This window comes from Tympanuchus pallidicinctus, unplaced genomic scaffold (assembly GCF_026119805.1).
Source record: "Tympanuchus pallidicinctus isolate F22 unplaced genomic scaffold, pur_lepc_1.0 scaffold9, whole genome shotgun sequence".
Taxonomy (NCBI): domain Eukaryota; kingdom Metazoa; phylum Chordata; class Aves; order Galliformes; family Phasianidae; genus Tympanuchus; species Tympanuchus pallidicinctus.
The window spans coordinates 15771834-15790261 of NW_026294813.1; the positions used below are offsets into that span (position 1 = coordinate 15771834).

Genomic DNA, 18428 nt, shown 5'->3' on the forward strand with positions numbered 1-18428 from the left:
CGGGCGGGGTGGAGCGGCACGGCGCGGCGGGGCGCGGAGAGGAGAGGCGGCATGGGGGTGGGAGGGCCGTGGGTGCTGCGGGTCGGGCTGGGGCTGGGAGCGCTGGCCTTGCTGCTGCAGGGGCTGCGGGGCTGGTTAGCCTGCAAGCGGTACGAGTTCCAGCCCGCCGAGATCGCCGAGCTCGCCCGACACCACGCGGGTATGTGGGGGTGGAGGGAGACGGGAAGTGGAACCGAGAAGGGGAAAGGGATCGGGAAAGGAGCAGCGGTAGGGGAATGGGGGTGGGAGGCTTTGTTGCTGGGGGGAAGTGGTATGGGGACGGGCATCAGCTCCCGTAGAGTCACAGCAGGAGCCTGCACGCTACTGGGACAGGGTCGCCGTCACCTCGGGGTCTCGCTCTAGCTGGTGCCGGGGGGGTGTCCTGGGGCTCTCAGTCCCGTACATCCTTCTCCACCAATTGGGGAGGCAGTGAGGCGGGGACTGGGAAAGGAGTGTTCTCCAGGCAGAGCTGCCAAAGGCCATACCGGGACCTCATGGCTAAGGATGCAGGATAGGGAGGCTGTTAGGTCTTGGTCCATGCCAGTGATTCAGGCTGACCCCGCTATTGCAGGGCTGGATCACGAGCTGGCTTTCTCCAAGATCATTGTGGAACTGCGGAAGAAGCACCCGGGCCACATCCTGCCTGACGAGGACCTGCAGTGGGTGTTTGTGAATGCGGGCGGCTGGATGGGCTCCATGTGTCTGCTGCATGCCTCCCTCACTGAGTATGTGCTGCTCTTCGGGACAGCCATCGACACTGGGGGACACTCAGGTACATGGGGCAGGGGTGTCTCTGTGCTCTTTTAGCCCCTGTCCTTCTGGGACTGTCCATCCCAACGGCTGGCAGCCCTCTTATCTCTGCAGGGACATGATGAGTGGTGCTTTGCCCTTTGCAGGTCGCTACTGGGCAGAAATCTATGACACCATCATCTCAGGCACTTTCCGGCAGTGGAAAGAGGGAACCACCAGAAGCGAGATCTATTATCCCGGTAAGCATGACATGAGGGCTGCAATCCCCGTGCTGTATTACGGCCACTCTGTACTGTCATGCAGCCTCTTCCTTCCAGCTGGCAAGAGCCTAGAGAGAGGCACGAGGCGCTCCATGTCTCCTCACCACAAAAGTGTCAACAATAGAGGGGTGGCTACAGGACACAGAGAAGGGATGGGAAGGGGCTGAGCACTGCATCTCCCCGCCCCACACATCTCCGCTTTGGGTATGATGTGGGACAGCTACTTGGAGTGATGCCATTTGTGTTGGCAGGGGACACCATCGTGCACCAGGCAGGAGAGGCCACATCAGTGCAGTGGAGTGCAGGCACCTGGATGGTGGAGTACGGCCGAGGCTTTGTCCCATCCACACTTGCCTTCGCGCTGGCAGACACCCTCTTCAGCACTCAGGACTTCATCACCCTCTTCTATACCCTGCGCGCCTACACCAAGGGCCTCCTCCTAGAAGCCAATGCCTTCTTCAGCACTTTGGGCTGCTGAGCCTGGCTGGACAGTGTGCCCCAACAGCCTTCCTCCCCCTTTCTCCTCCTCCCTCTCTGGGCTGCAGATCCCACAACCTGGGGATGAGGATGCTGGTGCATCCAGCACCAAGCAGTCCCTGGGAGGTTCCCCACGTGCCATCTGGGTTGGCAGGCAGCTGCGGCTGTGGTCAGCACAGAGCACAGTGTCCAGCTGGCAGCTCCCACCGTTGCTTCCAGGTGCTGGCAGCACACAGTGTCCCCAGGCACCGGCGGAGGATGCCCAGGCAGTATGGGGATGATCAGGCTCTGTGCTGAAGGTCTGTTCTGGCACCTATCCCCGCTGTGTCACCTGCCCCTTGAGTGGAAGAGATCCCTTCCTTGTGCCTCCCCCTTGTTTTCCCCCCAGGGGGGACAGCCACAATCTGTCGCCTTAACCAAGCATGGCCTCCAGGCTGTGCATATATTGAGTGTCTGCGGGTGCCCAAAACTCTGAATCAGCTCAGGATGGGACTTTGCCCCTCAAAACACTTCCCCTGACTGAGAGCCAGCAAGGTCCCCGGCCAAGTGGTGGTGTGCACTCTGCTCACGGCCTGATGCCCATGTGGGCTCAGCAGAGGGCTTCCAGCTCTGTTCTGTTCCCAAAATACTCTGTGTCCCCAGGCCAAAAGCCTACAGTACATCTCTCCTTATCCCACCAACTGGCAGCCCTGTGCATGGGCTACATTGTCTTTTGTCACCCCGGAAGAGATGGCAGTAATAAACATCATCATCCCACCTGCTTGGGTGTCTGGTGTGTGCAGAGCCCCCAGCATGAGATATGGGGCTGGGGGCTCCTTGGACAGCCGTGGGGGCACAACAGTGCAGAGGGATAGGTAGGAGTGTGGGGAGAGAAGGGTGTGAGAAGGGCATGGAAGGTGATCCTGGGGTGCATGGGCTATGCACACATGTGCAGGACTGCAAGCAGTGCTCTGTGTGGATGTGCATTAGCTGTGCATAGGTGTGTGTGTGATTAAAAATGTGCAGGTGGATAGAGGGCAGGTGTGTGCACATGTATGCACATGCAGAGCAAGCATGCATCTATATGGTCAGGAAAGGCTGGTGCCGGGGATATCCTGGTGCATAGCATATAGAGCATGTGCATGGATGTGTGTAGGCAGAGAAGCTGTGTGCGTGCGTTTGTGCACCTCTGTGCACGTGCCCCATTCAGGTTCACAGGTGTATGTACATGCACACATGTGCACATGCCTGTGTTTATGTGTGTGCTCCGCAGGCCTGTCGAGGAACATGAGTGATCCTGCTCTGGCCCACACGGGAAGGCGCTAACTCAGCAGCTCGTATCAATACCGCTCCACTTACAGCGAAGGCCACGTAATGAAAATCCGATGGGCACGCTGGTGGGAGTAAATAAGTATGCCATTAAAATGAGAAAATCAAAGCTCTGGACAGGTCTTTTCTCTTGCTCATTGATTTCTTTTATTACGGAAATATTGCTGCTAAATAACATTAGTGTGAACAATCTCAGCAGTGTTTTCAGTAGCACCTGTGTCAATAATGCCATGGTAAGCAAGAGTCCCCATGGGGCTGCCCCAGGGGTGCCCTTATCACCCCTAGGTGTGTTCAGCAGAGGAAGGGAGCAGCTCAAGGGGTTTTGGTGAGGATTGTCCTTAACCACCATTTGATTCACATGGGGAAGCTGAGGCAGGGTGTGTGCTCCCCTGCTACCACTGACTCAAGCACAGCTCCTGTCCTGGGCTGTGGATTGTGTTCAGAGCGCTTCAGCTGCCTGCACCCAAGCACCAAGTGACCCAGACACGTGGGAGGGCTGCAGCTTTTGGCACACAGAAGCCAAGTGGGGATCCCAGGGCACCTCAGAGGTGGCCAAAGAGACTCTGTAATGTGGGTCCAGCTGCAGCTCCTCAGAGCCATCACAGGACAAATGCACTTCGCTGCCCAACACGCACCTTCACGCTGCAGCCTGCTCTATCTTGCTGTCCCTCCACACACAGTGGGTATTGATCAGCCCACAGGATCTATTTCCCGATTCCTCCTGCAGTATCTCTCTGCTCAGAGTATCTCTCAATCTACTCTGCTGTCTGCTGTGCCCTTCTATATCTACAGTATCTACCTGTGCTGCTCCCACTGCAGCCATCAATACACATTTTTCTGGGGGATTTCTCTTTTCTTTTCAGCACTGCCAGATCCCAGCAGTGTACAATGCATAGCGGGTGGAGGGAACACGGCCCTTGCAGGTCCAAACAGGTACAGTCCCCATAAGGTGATGGGGGACACGTCAGTCTGGTGCACAAGAGGATGGGCACAGCCCAGCACAGGGGGTGCCAGCACTCTCGGGTGCACCAAACAGAGGGGCTGCAGCCCATAATCTGGTGCTGGAAGTGCTGGGAAAGGATGGGCCGAGGCGGGCTACAGCTGTCCAGCCTCGAAACAGGATGGCCGACAGCTGCTTTATCTCCAATGCAAAGATAAACAGCGTCCGGGGGCCCTGCGGGGTCGGAGTGCTGCACTGCCGCACGAGCCCCGGGCAGCACAGCGGTGAGCTGCAGCTGCTCCCAGCACAAGGCGGCAGTGCAAGGGTAGAGGCTGCGGGATGCTGCGGATCCTGGACCCAGCCCACGGGCAGGGCTCGTTTTGCGGGTCAGGACTCGGCGATTGCCTCTGGCTTCAGCCCCCCCTTTGTACCGCCCAGTGACAGGGTGCACCCCACCCCCCCGGACACACGTGTGCACACACCTACCTGTGCACATAGAGCACACGCCCACCCCTCCCGACATGGATCGCTGCAGATAAGCACACAAGCCGCACACACCCAGCCCCAGCACGTCCAGGTAGGCACATCATTGTCCCCAGCGGTGTGAAAACGTGTGCACACACAAAGCACACACACAAAGCACTCATGTTCAGCTCCTCCAACAATGCTGCGTGTGTGCATGTGAACAACTCTGCACAATGTATGCACTCTGCTCCTGTGGGGTGAATGCACACCTTAAACACCACGTGCATGCACACACACACACCATCTGCACAGACTGCCCCGCACACTCACACACACACACAAGGAGTTCACACACAACTACAGGCGTGCTGACACCCTACATCACACACACACACACAGACACACACACGGTGTTCACTATCCTTGCTGTGCACAAATGCACGGATTTCCGGCAAAGCAACATGCAGATGCGTGCAGGCAGAAACCTTCTGCACCCATGCACATACGCAGCAGAGCACACTCCTACAGAGGAGCACAGATCCCCGCACACGCACACACAGCCGCTCTAGCAGCCTCGGGCTCTGTGATCTCCGCGGGCCGGTCCCGGGGCTCCCCTGGGGCTGCGCAGGTCCGGCCCTCCCCGGCTGCCTCCCTTGACGTGCGCTAGCAAATGGGAGCGGGGAGGGGTGTTGCTGCCTGCCTGCCACTTGTTGCAAGGAAAGGAAAAAAAAAAAAAAAAAAAAGGAAGAAAGAGAGAAAGAAAGAAAAGAGGGAAAAAAAAAATCCCACCCACCCTCATCTGCTGCGGAATAAAAGAAATATCGGCGGGCGCGGCGCCATGTGAGCGGCGGGCCGGGGCCGGGCGGAGCAGCGCCGTGCCCCCGGGACGGCGGGGCGAGCCCCGGGCGGCGCTCGGAGCCGGCGGTATGGTGGAGAACCCCAGCCTGGCGGGCAGAACCGCCCCGGTGAGGGCCGAGCCGCGACGGGACGGACCGGAGGGGCTCCGGGGCCGCGGGGGAACGGGGTGGGGACGCCCCGATGAAAGCGAACGGGGCTCTCCAGTAGAACCGCGGGGGTGGTACCAGGAGTGGGGGTTCCCCGGTGGGAGCGGGCTCTTTTTGGGACTGAAAGGCAGGGACAGGGGTCCCGCTCGAATGCGTCCCGAGGGGTACCGGGAAGCGAGGATGAGGTGCCTCCTCCCCCCTCCCCACACCCCCAACCCCGTCTGCGGGCAAATTCGGGGCAGGGCCCCCGGAATGGTGGGAGCGAAGAGAGTGGGGTGCTTCCTCCTCCTCTTTCCGCTCCTCCGGTGGCGGTGCTGAGGCCGTGCCCTGTGCCCGCAGCCGGCCGCCCCGCCGCGGGGGCCTGGGGCGGCTGGGGGGCTGCGCCTGGCGGCGGTGATGGAAAGCCTGCAGCGGCAGCAGGCAGCCCGTCTGGCCCGCGGCCCCGACGGCGCACCCCGACGGCCGCCGTTCGAAGCCGCTCCTGGTCCCGGCTCCGCTCTGCCGCCCGCCGCCCCCCGCCGCCGCCCGACCCCTGGCCCACGCCCGCTGGCCGCCGCAGCAGGGGAGGAGGAAGAGGAAGAGGAGGATGAGGAGGAGGAGGAGGAAGGGGAGCCCTGCGACCCGCCACCCCCACCACACCACGAGTGGACCTACGAGGAGCAGTTCAAGCAGGTAGGAAGCATCTGCTGCACCAGCTTCACCAGCCCCAGGCTGATCCCCAATGACTCCCCAATGCCCCTTAACTCTGATTCCAGCTTTCCTCAGATAGATGTCGCTTATACTCCCTTCTCCCCATCCCAGAGCTGATCTCCAGCCACCCCACTGCCCCCAAGTCTCATTCCAACTGTACCCAAGGAGACTTTTGCTATATCTCCCATTGCCCCCAAATATCATTTTTGTACCACCCTCATTGAGACCCTCCCCAAATCCCCCTCTTTTGCCTCCAAACTGCATGCTGGACAAGTACAGCTAGTGCACCCCAGCACCCCTGTCCTGAATCACCATCCCTCCCAAGATGGGCACCCCATGGATGTTCCACACCTGCCATCCCTGCACCTTGTCTCTCCCCAACAAGTATCCTGTTGAGCTCCCCATTTCCCACCACCGTATACTTTGTTGCTTCCCAAATGGGCTCTGCATACCCCCATCCCCACCACCAAGACCCATCCCGACCCACTCTGGCGTGCCTCACCTCCTTCGTCTCCCCAGACTTTGTGTCTCCTATGCCTTTCTCCCAGCTCCCTGTACTCTTCTCCGGCTCCACTGTGCTTGGACAGCCCCAGCCCCTTCTGCCCCATGGTGTTGGGAGGGTGCCCTGGGGACATCAGGGTGCCCAGAATCTGGCACTTCCCTGTGCCCACCTGTGAGTTTCTGCAGGGACCTGGGAAGGTTATAGGGCCTGTGGGCTCTGAGGTGGAGAAAAGATCTCTGCGTTTAATTCCCACTTGTATATTCCCCCCTGCTGGGTTGTGCTACCCTCACTTTGCACAAGGCTCCTGCAGGGATGCAAGAGTGGGTTGCACAGCTCTGTCTCGGGTTTGCACATCCTGTGAACTCACTGGAGTCGTGGTGATGGTCATGGCAGGGATGGTGCACCAAGGGACAGAGCGGGCTGAGATGTCCCTGTGCAGAGGTGTGTGGCTTTTTGTGGTAGTGCTGCCGGGGGGACAGATAAGCGTTCTTTATGTCCAGTGCTTGGGGACTTAGGGACACCCTCAGCCAGGAGGGGATGAGAATGGCTGCAGGGGCCAGACTTTGTGTTCAGATATTGCACAGCTCATTATGGTTCTGGTCCACGGTATACACAGTGGGCCACCTCCAGGGTGGGTGCGCTGCATAGGTCGAGTAGCTCGGCGGGGAAGTGTTATGTTACAGCCCGCTGCGCTGAAAAAGGCTGACTGTCCGGTTCCCGGGCTCAGGCGGGAGGTGGGACGCGGCTCCTCCCTCGCTCCCGGCCCCGGGGAAGCTTTGCAGAGAGAAAGCATCCCAGGCATTTCTATCTTCCTTCTGCCCCGCGCCCGGCCCTTCGTTAGTGCGGCTGCAAATCGCCATGTAAAAACAGGGGGACAGATCACAGAGAACGTCGGGACGGGTGACAACTGTAACTCGCCGGCTCTCCCGTCTTCCTCCTCAGCCCTAAAGAGACGAGTCGCTGCCGCTCGTGGGTTTTCCATCTGGTAGCTTGTCTTTTCCCATCCAGCCCTGGGAACAGAAGTGCGTCTCTTACCTCCAGTGCCCTCGGGTGCACAGGGACAAAGGGACTTATTGCCAGAGGGTGCCTCAGATAGGATGCGTCGGAAAGAGGGGAAAGGAGCTTTGCGGTTTGGGGCAGGGCTCGGTGCCCCGGGGCTGCGAGGTAGCTGGCCCTCCTCTGTCATTGTCCGGGAGGGGACGCGTCCTCGAGGCTGTGTCTGACCTGGAGAACAGGTTCCCTGCTCGGGGCCGGGAGGAAGGGGCTGCGGAGAGGATTTGTGAGGATTAATGGGCGAAGCGAGCGCTTTGCTCGGGCAACCCATGCAGGGGAAATGGTTTGGGGCACCCGCAGTTTGTGGGCGCAGAGGGACCTTTGCTCTGCGGGCTGCTGTGATACCGGCGGGTCGGGAAACCCCTTACCTGCCCTTTGCATCAGCCCAGCAGTCGTTCGTGTCCGCTCGGTAAAGAAGCACGGACCAAAGTCCCAGAGTTCTCCCCGCTGTCTGGGACGGTCACCGAGACCCCTGCGGTGAAGGGGCTCTCGCCCTGACCTCCTCCCGGTGTATCTCCACCCAGGTGCAGAGCAGCCCCGCGGGGCTCTCGGTCTAAATTACAGGCTCTCTGGTTACACCGCGGCACAAGGGCGCAGAATCCTCTCCTCGCCGCGGCTGCCGGAGGTTTCCCAACCACAAAAGTGGGGACGGGACCACCTGCGGCGAAGGGGCTGTGAAGTGAGCGGGGCTGAGTGCCGGGGCTCAACCCCTGTCCCATGGTGCTCAGTGCCCCGGGGGGATGCAACAGCGTCCCGGTGCGGTCTGGGGGTTGCGGGGAGCGCCCTTGGCCACCACAGCCTCAGTTCCCAGACTGCAGCTCCCTGGGGCTCGGCGTCGGGGCTCCGAGAAGGAGGTGTAAAAACTAATCAAGGATGTGAGAAGAAAGGTGCCAGCAATGCGGGCAGCGCGGGAGCTGGGGACGGGTGTTCGGGGAGGTGGGGATAGCCATGTCCCCGAGCTCGGGGAAAGGAGAAAAGGTTGAAATGAGGCTGGCAGGACCCTGTGCGTCCCTCCCGGCTCTGTGCCAGCAGTCAGGTGAAAGTGGTGGGTTTGCACCCCCTCGCCGGCTTTAACCTCCACTAATCCATTAATTAGGTTAATGATGGAAGCGGAGCTGCTGCAGTGGGGCAGCATACAAACCCGGAGAGGTGGGTTCTAGTCCTACGGGTGGTGTGCAGCTGCGAAAGGGTGTGGGAGCAGATACAGATGTGTGGGGTGAGTGCACATTTGGGACTGAAGGGTAGTGGGGGTGTGAGTGTACACAAGGAGAATGTGTATAAGGGGTGTGTGAGTGTGCACAGGGTGTGTGTGCACAGAGAGTGTGTGTGAGTTGTGTGAGCAGGAGGGGACTGTGAAAACATGCAGCGTGTGCATGGAGGTGAATGTGCGTGCAGGGAGAGCACCGAGGGATTCATGGGTGTGCTCATGGCTGTTCGCAGGGGCATGGGGCACTACTTGGGTTGCTCCACCTTGCAGTGTCACAGAGTCTCAGAACTGCAGGGGTTGGAATGGACTTTTAGAGATCATCTAGTCCAACTCCCTGCTAAGACAGATTCCCTACAGCAGGTACAGCAGTATCTCGCGTCCAGAGTCCCCAGGACTGGGATATGGTGATGGTGCCATGATGGCATCACATTTCCTCCATGCCATTGTGGTGCTCTGTGCCTTCATTTCTCCCCCTCCTGCTAAATGGGCTGAGGACGTGGCTGGGATCCCGTGAGTCCCCATCTCCTCATGGCAGGAGGTTGCCATCCCAAGGCCAGTGCCACAAGCAAACATCCCTCACCTTGCCCCAAACTGGGTTAATGTTTGCAGCAGGCAGCTCCCCCAGGACCAACAGCGGTGGCGGGAAGGGGGTTTTAATGGCCTGCCGGATCTGCTGCGCTATCAGCGCTGATTAAACCTGTTGCTCTGTAAAGCCCCGTTAAATATTAAGCACGGTGAATGGCTTGAAGGGAAGCACTTGGAACAGGCTGGGGAGATCCAGTGTGGGGGATGTCTGGCTGTGATAGTGGGACAGTGATGAAGGTGAGGACACTGGGGTCAGTGCGGCCCTGGTGGGGGCTGTGGGTTTGGTGCACAGCCCCCCAGCAGCTGACAGCACTTTCGGATGCAGCCAGCGTCCAGGCAGTGCCGTCCCATAACCATTAACTTATTAACGGCATGGGGCCAGGCGCCTGCAAGGTCAGGGCTGGATGGTGCCCGGCGGGGAGCGGGCTGCTCCCAGCAGTGAGATGGGATTGGGGGGGGAGAACCCCAACATGGGGGCCCAGAGCCCCCGGGTCCATGACTTTAGCCCATGGGTAAACAGAGGCACCAGTGGCTCCCCCACCCCATTGGCACGAGATAGGAACCAGGTACAAGGTTCCTGACTATGCACAATACAGTGGGACCGTAGTGCAGTGATGCTCCAGAGGGCTGTGTAGTCCCCAAAGGAGACCAAGGTCCACAAATGAGCACCCGCAGCATACCAGGGTAGAGGGTGGGTGCAGAAAGAACATCTCTGCTCCCTGTGTGAGCAGTGGACAGATGGAGAAATTAGCAGGGAGGCTAATCAATGCAGTGCATATTAAGCAGCTGAGGGCTGGGGGGGATGCAAGGCAGGGGGGAAGCCAAGCAGGGTTCGGGATCGATGCAGCCCATATTAAGTGGATTAAATTCTGATCTGAGCCCTGGCTGTTGTTGGGAGGTGGCAGCTGAGCAGGGGTCCCACTGCGAATGCTTCCCTTGGCAGCGCTGTGGGGATGGAGGGGCTCTGCCACCTCCCTGCTTCCCTCTTCTGCAGGATGGGCTGGGCCATGGGGTCTGCGCTGTCCCTACACCCCCAGATCAGGGAGAGGCACCTTTGGGGTGAGCAAGTGTGCTAACAAGGTTATTTAATCGTGGTGAGGTGGCAGGGGAGGCATGAGGTCTATTCATACCCTTTTAATAAGCCATGTTCGACCTGCTGCCCTTTAACCCGGAGCAGCCCCGTTATCCCCTTTCCTTAAGGAATGAAGACATCGCCATGGCAAAGGGGTGCAGACAGGGAGAGGGCTGCCCACAGCTGCACCTGCAGTGGGTTCAGGACAGGGACACCCCAAGAGTTCTGCTGGGTTCATGTTGGGGGCTGTGGGCTTTTTCTGGGGGGGAGTGGGGTCAGAGCCCTCACAGATGGGGTCCTGAGGTCAGTACAGTGGAGCAGAGCTGCGCACCAGTGGGATATTGATCCCCAGGCTTGACAGTTTAATACTTGTGTTTATAGAGGAATATAGTTACATCGATGGCGTTAAATGAGTTACTAATTATATCAATACAAACACGATTAAAAGGGTCCTTGCTCATAGGTCACTGCAAGCAGGAGCCGCTGCTCATGTTGCACAATTGCCCCCTGAGCAAGGCTGACAGCTACTGGAGGTGTGTGAGGGGATTGTCCCCACTCGGGGGTCTATGTTCCGATTTGGGGGTGTACATCCCCATTAGGAATGTGTGTGCTCACATGGGGTGCTTGCCATGCAGGGCTGTGCATGCATGTTCAGGGTTAAGCCTGCTGAGAAGGAGTAGTTGCACCCACATGGGCTTGTGCATGGATGTAGAGGGTTGCGCATGCCTATTTGTGGTTGTATAAATCCATATGGTGCTATGTATACCCATGTGGAGACTTGTACTTCTGACGTTTTTGCATACATGTACAGGGCTCTGCATACCTATGTGGACTGCATGTGCTCTGATGCAGGGTTGTGCACACCTGTGCAAGGTTGTCTGTGCTTGTGTGGAGCTGGGTGGAGCTGTGGTCTGCCACTCCAATGGTTGTCCCCATAGAGGCAGGAGACCACAGTGCCCAGCCCCTTTCCAGCCCAAGCATCCCCAAACCACGTGGGATGCCCACTGTATCCCCTCTTCCTTGCTCCACTTAAAAGCCGACCTTTGCTCCTGGCCTGATGTAACATGTCTTTGCACAATAGATAAAAGGTGAGGGGTTAATAAATGGTGGAGGACAGATCCCGACGCTGGGAGGTAGCAACTGTCTGAGAGCTGCAGGAGCAGAGATGGATCTGGCAGCAGGGACCACTCTGCTGGCTGACCGCTGGGGAGGGTATGACCCTGTACTGGCAGCAGTGGCTGGTGTGGGGATTAGTCCTGAGTTCCCATGCTGGGAGGGATGGAAGGGATGGGCTGGCGGCCAGGCAAGGAAACAAGAGCTTCTGGGGCTCTGAAGGTGTCAGAGCAAACCCTTGTTCCATGTCCTCACCTCTGCACATCTTTTCGTCCCCGAGTCCTCATCCCTTTCTTATCACATTCCCATCTCTTCACAACCCCAATTTCATGTCCCCATGTCCTTGAATCCCTGCACCCCTGTGTGTCCTTGTGCCTGCCATCTCCATGTCTGCAGATCTCTGCATGCCCGCTGCCAACACCTCCACACAGCCCCACTCCTTTTATCTGCCCGTGAATTATGTGCTGTGTGGAGGTGGGGAGGGCTCCCTTTCTATTGGTTTTTAACGGCCTTTCCCTACACAATTGTTTTTTAAATGACTCTATTTTGTGCCTGACTTTGTTTTCCAGCTTGCATTTCTTTGTATATGTTTTGGAAATCCATTCTGGACTGCTGAGTTTTGTTTCTTTTCAATGGCTTTAAATTCTTGCTGGGCTCACTGGGAGGAATCAGTGTCTATAGCGCCTTCGATTGGTGCTAATTTTTCCTTCATGTGCTCTGACTTTTACTGCTGGGCCATCGATCTGGCGGGCTCCAATTTGTCATGGTCACCAAAGCGCTGTGCTGGAATCAGGCGAGCTGCACAGCATGGGTGCATCCTGCCCTGCTGCTTTCTGGGGTGGGGAAACTGAGGCACAGAGGGAGCAGGGTGCTGGTGCTGGTGCTGGGGAGCCTACAGCAGCCCTGGGCAAAGAGAGCTGCGGGGAATGGGTGATGCCATCAGAGTATCCATCCTTCATGCTGACCCCTGCTTGGTGCTGGCAGCACTGACCCCTCTGTCCCCTGTCCTCAGCTCTATGAACTGGATGATGATCCGAAGCGCAAAGAATTCCTGGATGACCTCTTCAGCTTCATGCAGAAGAGAGGTAAAGGTTGTGGCATGGGTGGGTACTCTGGCTAAAGGGAGCTCATGAGAGGCACTTGTGCACTGAGCAGCTGCAGGTCTCTGCAAGCCCCTGAGGCTAGATGATCACATACAGACTCATGTGTATCACTGTCACACAAGCTCATTTCTTCCTGCATACCCTGTGTCTCCTGGAATGCACCTTTAGATTTGTACACCACGTTCTATATACACACATTTACACATGCACATGCTCACAGGTTTGTCCCCTTATCCAACCTATCTTGGGCTGCTGACAGCCAGAGGGACCCCCAAATTTGGGCTGGTGGTGATGCCCATTGCTGATGCTTAACAACAACCAGCAGGAATGTGCAGCAGTGGTGCCAGTCAGTAGTGCCCTTGGGTAATATCTATTAGAAAAAGCCATTAATTATGGTCATCAGTGATGGCTGACAGGGATGCCTGCTGACAGTACCTGTTAGCAGTGCCCACTGGCGATGTCCAGTGGAGGTGCCCAATAACGATACCCAATAACGATGCCACCAGTGTCCATTGGTGATACCCAGCAGAGATACCCATTAGCAAGACCTGCTAGCAGTGCCCATTAGCAATTCCCGTTAGCATTTGTGGGTCATCATGGCCATACATGAGCACTGCCCCAGGGCTGTGGGAGCAGCACCGGGTGCCCAAGGGTTAAAGCCCTGCAGCCCACCCAGACCATCGGAAATCTTTGCTATCGGCACAGGAACGAGCCAGCTCCTGGGGACTCGATAAATGCTTTAACCTTCGCCCTCACCATCCAGGTCCGCAACAATTAAAAGTTGCCGAATGTGGGCGTGCGGCTGGCTGTATTAATTAGAGCCTTTTGCCAGTGTGTGGATTAATGAACATGCCGCTCGATAGCCAGTAAACCCCAGGCAGAGGTTAATGCCGAGCTAATTAACGGGGGAAAGCTGAAGTGGGGGTGGGACGGGAAGGGCTTGGATGTAGTTTTGTGCAGGGCAGAGAGGGGCAGTCAGACCCAGATCTGCCTTAGGGGTCATCAGGGAGAGTGGGTGCTCACCTGTCGGGCAGCAGCACCCGACTCTTGGTGATGCTGAGTCCCCACCACAAACTCTTTTCAGGGCCATGGGTCTGGAAGCAGAGGGAGATCTAAGTGCTGCCCCCTGGGCACTGCGTGACCCTAGCTGTGGGGCAGGTAGGAGGGAGCTGGGGGAGCACTGGCACTGTCCCCTCTGCCCCTCCACCCCCCAGCATCCCTCAGCCACAAGATTCATGGGCTGCTTGGCGTCTTCATTATCTCTCTCTCCAGAGCTAATTAACTCTCTTGCTATTGGGGCCCAGGCTAATTAAGTGAGCGCCTGGTGGTGCAAGGAGGAGGGAGGGAGCCAGATGCTTCCCTGTTCCACTCCCTTCCCCTCCCCAGGGTGGAGGGCAGCACAGGGTGACCCTGGGGGGTGCTGGGTATTTTGTGGTTCAGAGAGTGGGTACTGATATCCCATGGGCATCCACAGATGTCCGCAGAAGGGACATCCCCAGGGTGGCAACGGGTTGGGAAGGGACAGTGAGCCTCAGGAGGCGGCTGCACATCCCTTGCATTTGCCCCCTCCCAAAGCAAGGGCCCTGCTGATAACAGAGCACCATTAATCAATTGAGGAGCTAATTGCAGCAGCACAATGGCCCTACCACCTCCTTAAGCTTTTGTGCCATGCACCCCAGCCAGAACCAGGGCCATCACTCTGCAGGGACACAGACAGGTCCCTTTGTCAGTGGGATGGGCACTGGCCGTCAGCGCTGCACAGCCCCAAGATTAATGGCATCTGCTTTCATTAGTCAGGGAGGGAGGGAAAGAAGAAGTCTAGAGGGCATTGATTGGATACACTGCATTCATAGCTTCTGGGGTGATGGGGAGCCCCCAGATCAGTAATAGGGCTGTGCTGGGTAGGGCTGATGAAAAACCATGGGTGGATATCAGGTCAATCTTCACCCTTTTCCCAGGATTAAAAAGTACCCCTTCCCAACCTGGCAAACAACACAAAGGGAAAAAAAAAAAGAAAGAAAAAAAGGAAAAGTTAAATGAACTCAGTAAAGGAATAAAAAGAGCTCATTTTTCAGGCTTATGCGAAGAAGCCAAGCCAATATCGGGGCCATAAATTAGGGATGCTGGAGGATGGCGGTGAGTGACGGCTTCGTTTGAGGGGCAAAGCGCAGCCGTGACAGCCTCCACTGCAGAATGGATGGCTTTCCAATACTGCCCACAGCCTGCCAGGGAATAAATATGGGATGGGATGGGACAGGATGGGACAGGACAGGATGCTCATCCCTCCTTTGCCTCGAGTCACTGCCATCATGCCTGTGTAGATGGTTGTAGCCAGACCTGATGGCTTTGGAGTACCATGCTGATCTGTGCTGGGCTTGCAGAGTCCTGGTGAACAGTGTCTCTATAGAGAGCAGAGACCCCTGGTACTTGTGCCCCAAGGCTCAGTGTTAAGACGATGCCTCTTAGGATGCTCTGAGAAATTTGCAGATGCTGTACAGGAAGCTGCAGGAGTTTTGCAGGGAGACTGTTGTGATTGGTTCTGGAGGAGCCGCGGTGCTGAGAATTGGTACCCATGGGGGCCATGTCCCCAAGGGAATGGATGTAAGCTCATCTCGTGCTTCTTTTCTCTTTCCCTCTGTGCTCACTGGAAGGGACGCCTGTGAACCGTATCCCCATCATGGCCAAGCAAGTGCTGGACCTCTACACACTGTATCGGCTGGTGACAGACAAGGGCGGCCTGGTGGAGGTCATCAACAAGAAGATCTGGCGCGAGATCACCAAGGGCCTCAACCTACCTACCTCCATCACCAGTGCTGCCTTCACCCTGCGCACACAGTGAGAGCATGGGGTATCCCATAGGGGAAGGAGGGCTCCATTCCTGCCTAGCACTGCTCAGCAGAAAGTTGATGCCAGCTCTATTCCCAACAGATACATGAAGTATCTGTACCCCTATGAATGTGAGAAGCGGGCTCTCAGCTCACCTGGGGAGCTTCAGGCTGCCATCGACAGCAATCGGCGGGAGGGGCGGAGGCAGACATTTGGCACCACACTCTTCAACTACTCTCCCGCTGGCACCCCAACCCTGCTGGGTTCCCCCAAAATGCCCTTGCCAGGTCTCAGCATCTCCACCCATAGCTGCAGCCAGATCAGCCAAGTGCACGGTGTGAAGAAAGGTGGGTGAGGAGTGTCTCTACCTCTGGGGATGCTCTCCATCTCTGAGCCCACCCAACCCTGTGGAGAAGATTCTGTGATAGGGTGGAGTGGGGGAGTCCAGCTGATCTCTCGCTGTTGTTGCAGAGGATGGCACAGTGCCTGGGCGCATCGCCATCCCAGTGGGGCTGTCCAGCCACCACCTCACAGCAGCCCAAGTGGCTGCAGCCTCACAGGCAGCAGTGCTGGAGCAGTTGCGGGACAAGCTGGAGACTGGTGAGCCCCCGGAGAAGAAGGTGGCCCTGACGGTAGAGGAGCAGCAGCGGCTGATGCAGCACGCCCTGCAGCACAACCTCCTGGCTGTAGCCTCCCAGTTTCCCATGAACATCAAAGTCTCCAACCGAGGTAGCACTCCAGCTCCCAGCATGGTCACCCCATCCCCTGGCACACGGGGGACACTGGGCAGAGCAAGGATGCACAGGCGGAACAGAGCCCTTCTCCAGAAGGCTCCATCCAGCTTCTGTTTCGCTTTGTGCTTATATTGGTATTTCCTTTCCCCAGATGACAGACAGGAGACCGCATTGAACCTGTCCACCAACGGCATTAGCAGTATCAACATGTCAATAGAAATAAATGGAGTTGTCTACACAGGTAAATAGAAGGGCCGCTTGGCCTGTGTAATTGCGGCCAGGAAATCCAATAACTTATAGCCACTGCCTGGCCAGCAAGTCCTTCCTTCAATCTGATGTCTTTACTATAAAATCCATTGTAACGAAGTGGCAGGGGCTGGAGAGAGGGAGCAGGCAGAGAAGGGGGGTGGTGCACCTGGTAGCTGTCAAAGTCTGCAGGGGCTGGCAGTGAATGCCCGAAGAGGGGGATGGATAGATGAATAGATAGAGTTGGTCTGAGTGGTACTGAAAGGCTTCTGGTCATCCTCACCATAGGATTAGGAATTTAGGGTTTGGAGACCCCCTATGGAAGGGTTCAGAAAGAACAATGTGGGGTGGTGAAGAGGATGCAGGTGCCCCGGAGGGGATGCTCAAGCACCTGTCTCACTGACAGCACTCTATGGGGTACAGGAGCCCTCCCTGCATGATGATACAGCTCCCATGCTGGCTAAGCAGGTCACTCTGCCCAAGACTGTCCTGCTGAGACACCCCAATTAAGGCAGATAGCTTTTCCTTAAGCACATAAATACTTAACAAACCACAAAGGTCAGGGCTCATGAGTGTGCACAGCCATGAACCAAAGGATTCTGGCCACCCTGATAGCTGTGTAAGGGAACTTGAGGATAGGGGTGTCACTAAGAGTGATGTGGGGTTGCTGCTCCCTGAGGTGCTGTTCCCTTCCCATAACCCCTTTTCTCTCACTCCCCAGGTGTCCTGTTTGCCCGCCGTCCTGCAGGCCTTTTGGCACCTGGTGGAGGGGGCACCCAAAGTGGGCCAAACCCTGCGGCCATCCCGAACCCACTGCCACCAGCCCCCTCGCAAAGCCACACTCCCACTGGCACTGCGCCTTAGGGGCAGTGCTCCTCAAAGAGCTGCACTCCCAAACACGGGGCAAGGATGTGCCCAGTCAGAAAGGGATGTGCCCATGAGGGCCTGGGGGAACATCATGTTGCAGTGTGGGGCTGTGGCAGTGCAGCAAGTAACCATGGGGGCCCTTTCATCCCTCACCCACAAGTGTGCAACTACCCCTCACCCAGGTGGACCCCCAAAACATGCATCTTCTGTGACACCCATGCAACTCCTGCTGGCCTGGAACCCCAGCACCCTGCAGACTGCATTCCCTTGATGCAGTCTCTGCATTCCACATACTTGCCTCAATACTCACTGCAGCCGCATTGTATACCTCGGATGCTACAGACCGTACACCTTGTTGCTCACTTTGCATCCCCTGTACACACCTCTGCACATTCTGTATCCTCTGTAGTGACCTTGATGCACTCACTGCAGCTCCTACACACCTCAAGTGTATGCATTGCAGCCCCTATACACACCTTGGTGCATACACTGGCCCCTCCACATTGCAATACTGTCTGACACACTGCTTTCCTTATATACATCTCTTTGCACACTGTGCTCCTTACACATGCTGGCATCTCCCACACACAGCATCACCAATACACACCCTACACTGACCCCTGTCCACTCCCCTGATGGACACTGTGTCCCCTACACATTCCTCATACATACTATACACCCTTCACACACACTCAGAACAATTGCTGCCGCCCTCCCTCTCATTCCCCCCACACTGCCCCACCCTGTGACACCCCCGGGGTCACCCGAGGGCAGTGGCACCCAGCGCTGGGGACACCTCAAGCCCCCAGCTCGTGGGGGGGGGGGTTGCGCTGGGAGGCACACACTGGGGATACTAGTGGGACTGGTGGGGGGGGGGGGGGGGGGGGGGGGAAGCTGAGAATGGGGGTGGGGCCTATTGGGTTGGGTCTGTGGGGGGGACTAATGCCAGCGGGTGGGGTTAATGCACTGGGAAGGGCTTGCTGGGGGCAGAACAGGGTTACCCAGCAGTACCTCCCACCAAAGACACAGATGCTGAGGTCCCCATGTGGGGACAAGGAGATGGGGGGCCCTGAACTACCTCGTTGGGGCAGGGGGGGAGGGAATGGCTTCTGCACCCACCCACACCCTTGGGAGCCAAAGCAAATGAGCGCGAGGCAACGCTCGCCTCTACCTCAGTGGGGGTTCGG

At 57.4% G+C, this 18428-nt stretch overlaps 2 protein-coding genes across 3 annotated transcripts; both read left to right on the top strand.

Moving 5' to 3' along the window:
• The first annotated feature begins 36 nt into the window (after window positions 1-36).
• Window positions 37-2943, top strand: SIGMAR1 (sigma non-opioid intracellular receptor 1). 2 transcript variants are annotated; one of them, XM_052670631.1, is made up of 4 exons: window positions 37-199; window positions 611-811; window positions 936-1028; window positions 2779-2943. In XM_052670631.1, exons 1-4 carry the CDS (start codon window positions 52-54, stop codon window positions 2829-2831), a joined length of 495 nt encoding a protein of 164 aa, XP_052526591.1. In that variant the 5' UTR covers window positions 37-51; the 3' UTR covers window positions 2832-2943. The 2 variants fall into 2 exon arrangements, with proteins under 2 accessions (XP_052526591.1, XP_052526590.1); XM_052670630.1 differs by lacking the exon at window positions 2779-2943 and adding an exon at window positions 1301-2282.
• Window positions 2944-5639: 2696 nt separating this feature from the next.
• ARID3C (AT-rich interaction domain 3C) lies at window positions 5640-18106 on the top strand. Its single transcript, XM_052670619.1, has 7 exons — window positions 5640-5915; window positions 12478-12550; window positions 15220-15403; window positions 15497-15741; window positions 15866-16123; window positions 16280-16369; window positions 17096-18106. The coding sequence occupies exons 1-7, from the start codon at window positions 5640-5642 to the stop codon at window positions 17236-17238; spliced, it is 1269 nt and encodes a 422-aa protein (XP_052526579.1). The 3' UTR covers window positions 17239-18106.
• Window positions 18107-18428: the final 322 nt, after the last annotated feature.

Bases quoted from the DNA above. Each gene is read 5' to 3' on its own strand.
- SIGMAR1 (XM_052670630.1), top strand. From the start codon at position 52: ATGGGGGTGGGAGGGCCGTGGGTGCTGCGGGTCGGGCTGGGGCTGGGA. The intron at 200-610 runs GTATGTGGGGGT...CCGCTATTGCAG, and splicing joins GCTCGCCCGACACCACGCGG to GGCTGGATCACGAGCTGGCT. The intron at 812-935 runs GTACATGGGGCA...TGCCCTTTGCAG, and splicing joins CGACACTGGGGGACACTCAG to GTCGCTACTGGGCAGAAATC.
- ARID3C (XM_052670619.1), top strand. From the start codon at position 5,640: ATGGAAAGCCTGCAGCGGCAGCAGGCAGCCCGTCTGGCCCGCGGCCCC. The intron at 5,916-12,477 runs GTAGGAAGCATC...CCCTGTCCTCAG, and splicing joins ACGAGGAGCAGTTCAAGCAG to CTCTATGAACTGGATGATGA. The intron at 15,742-15,865 runs GTGGGTGAGGAG...CTGTTGTTGCAG, and splicing joins AGTGCACGGTGTGAAGAAAG to AGGATGGCACAGTGCCTGGG.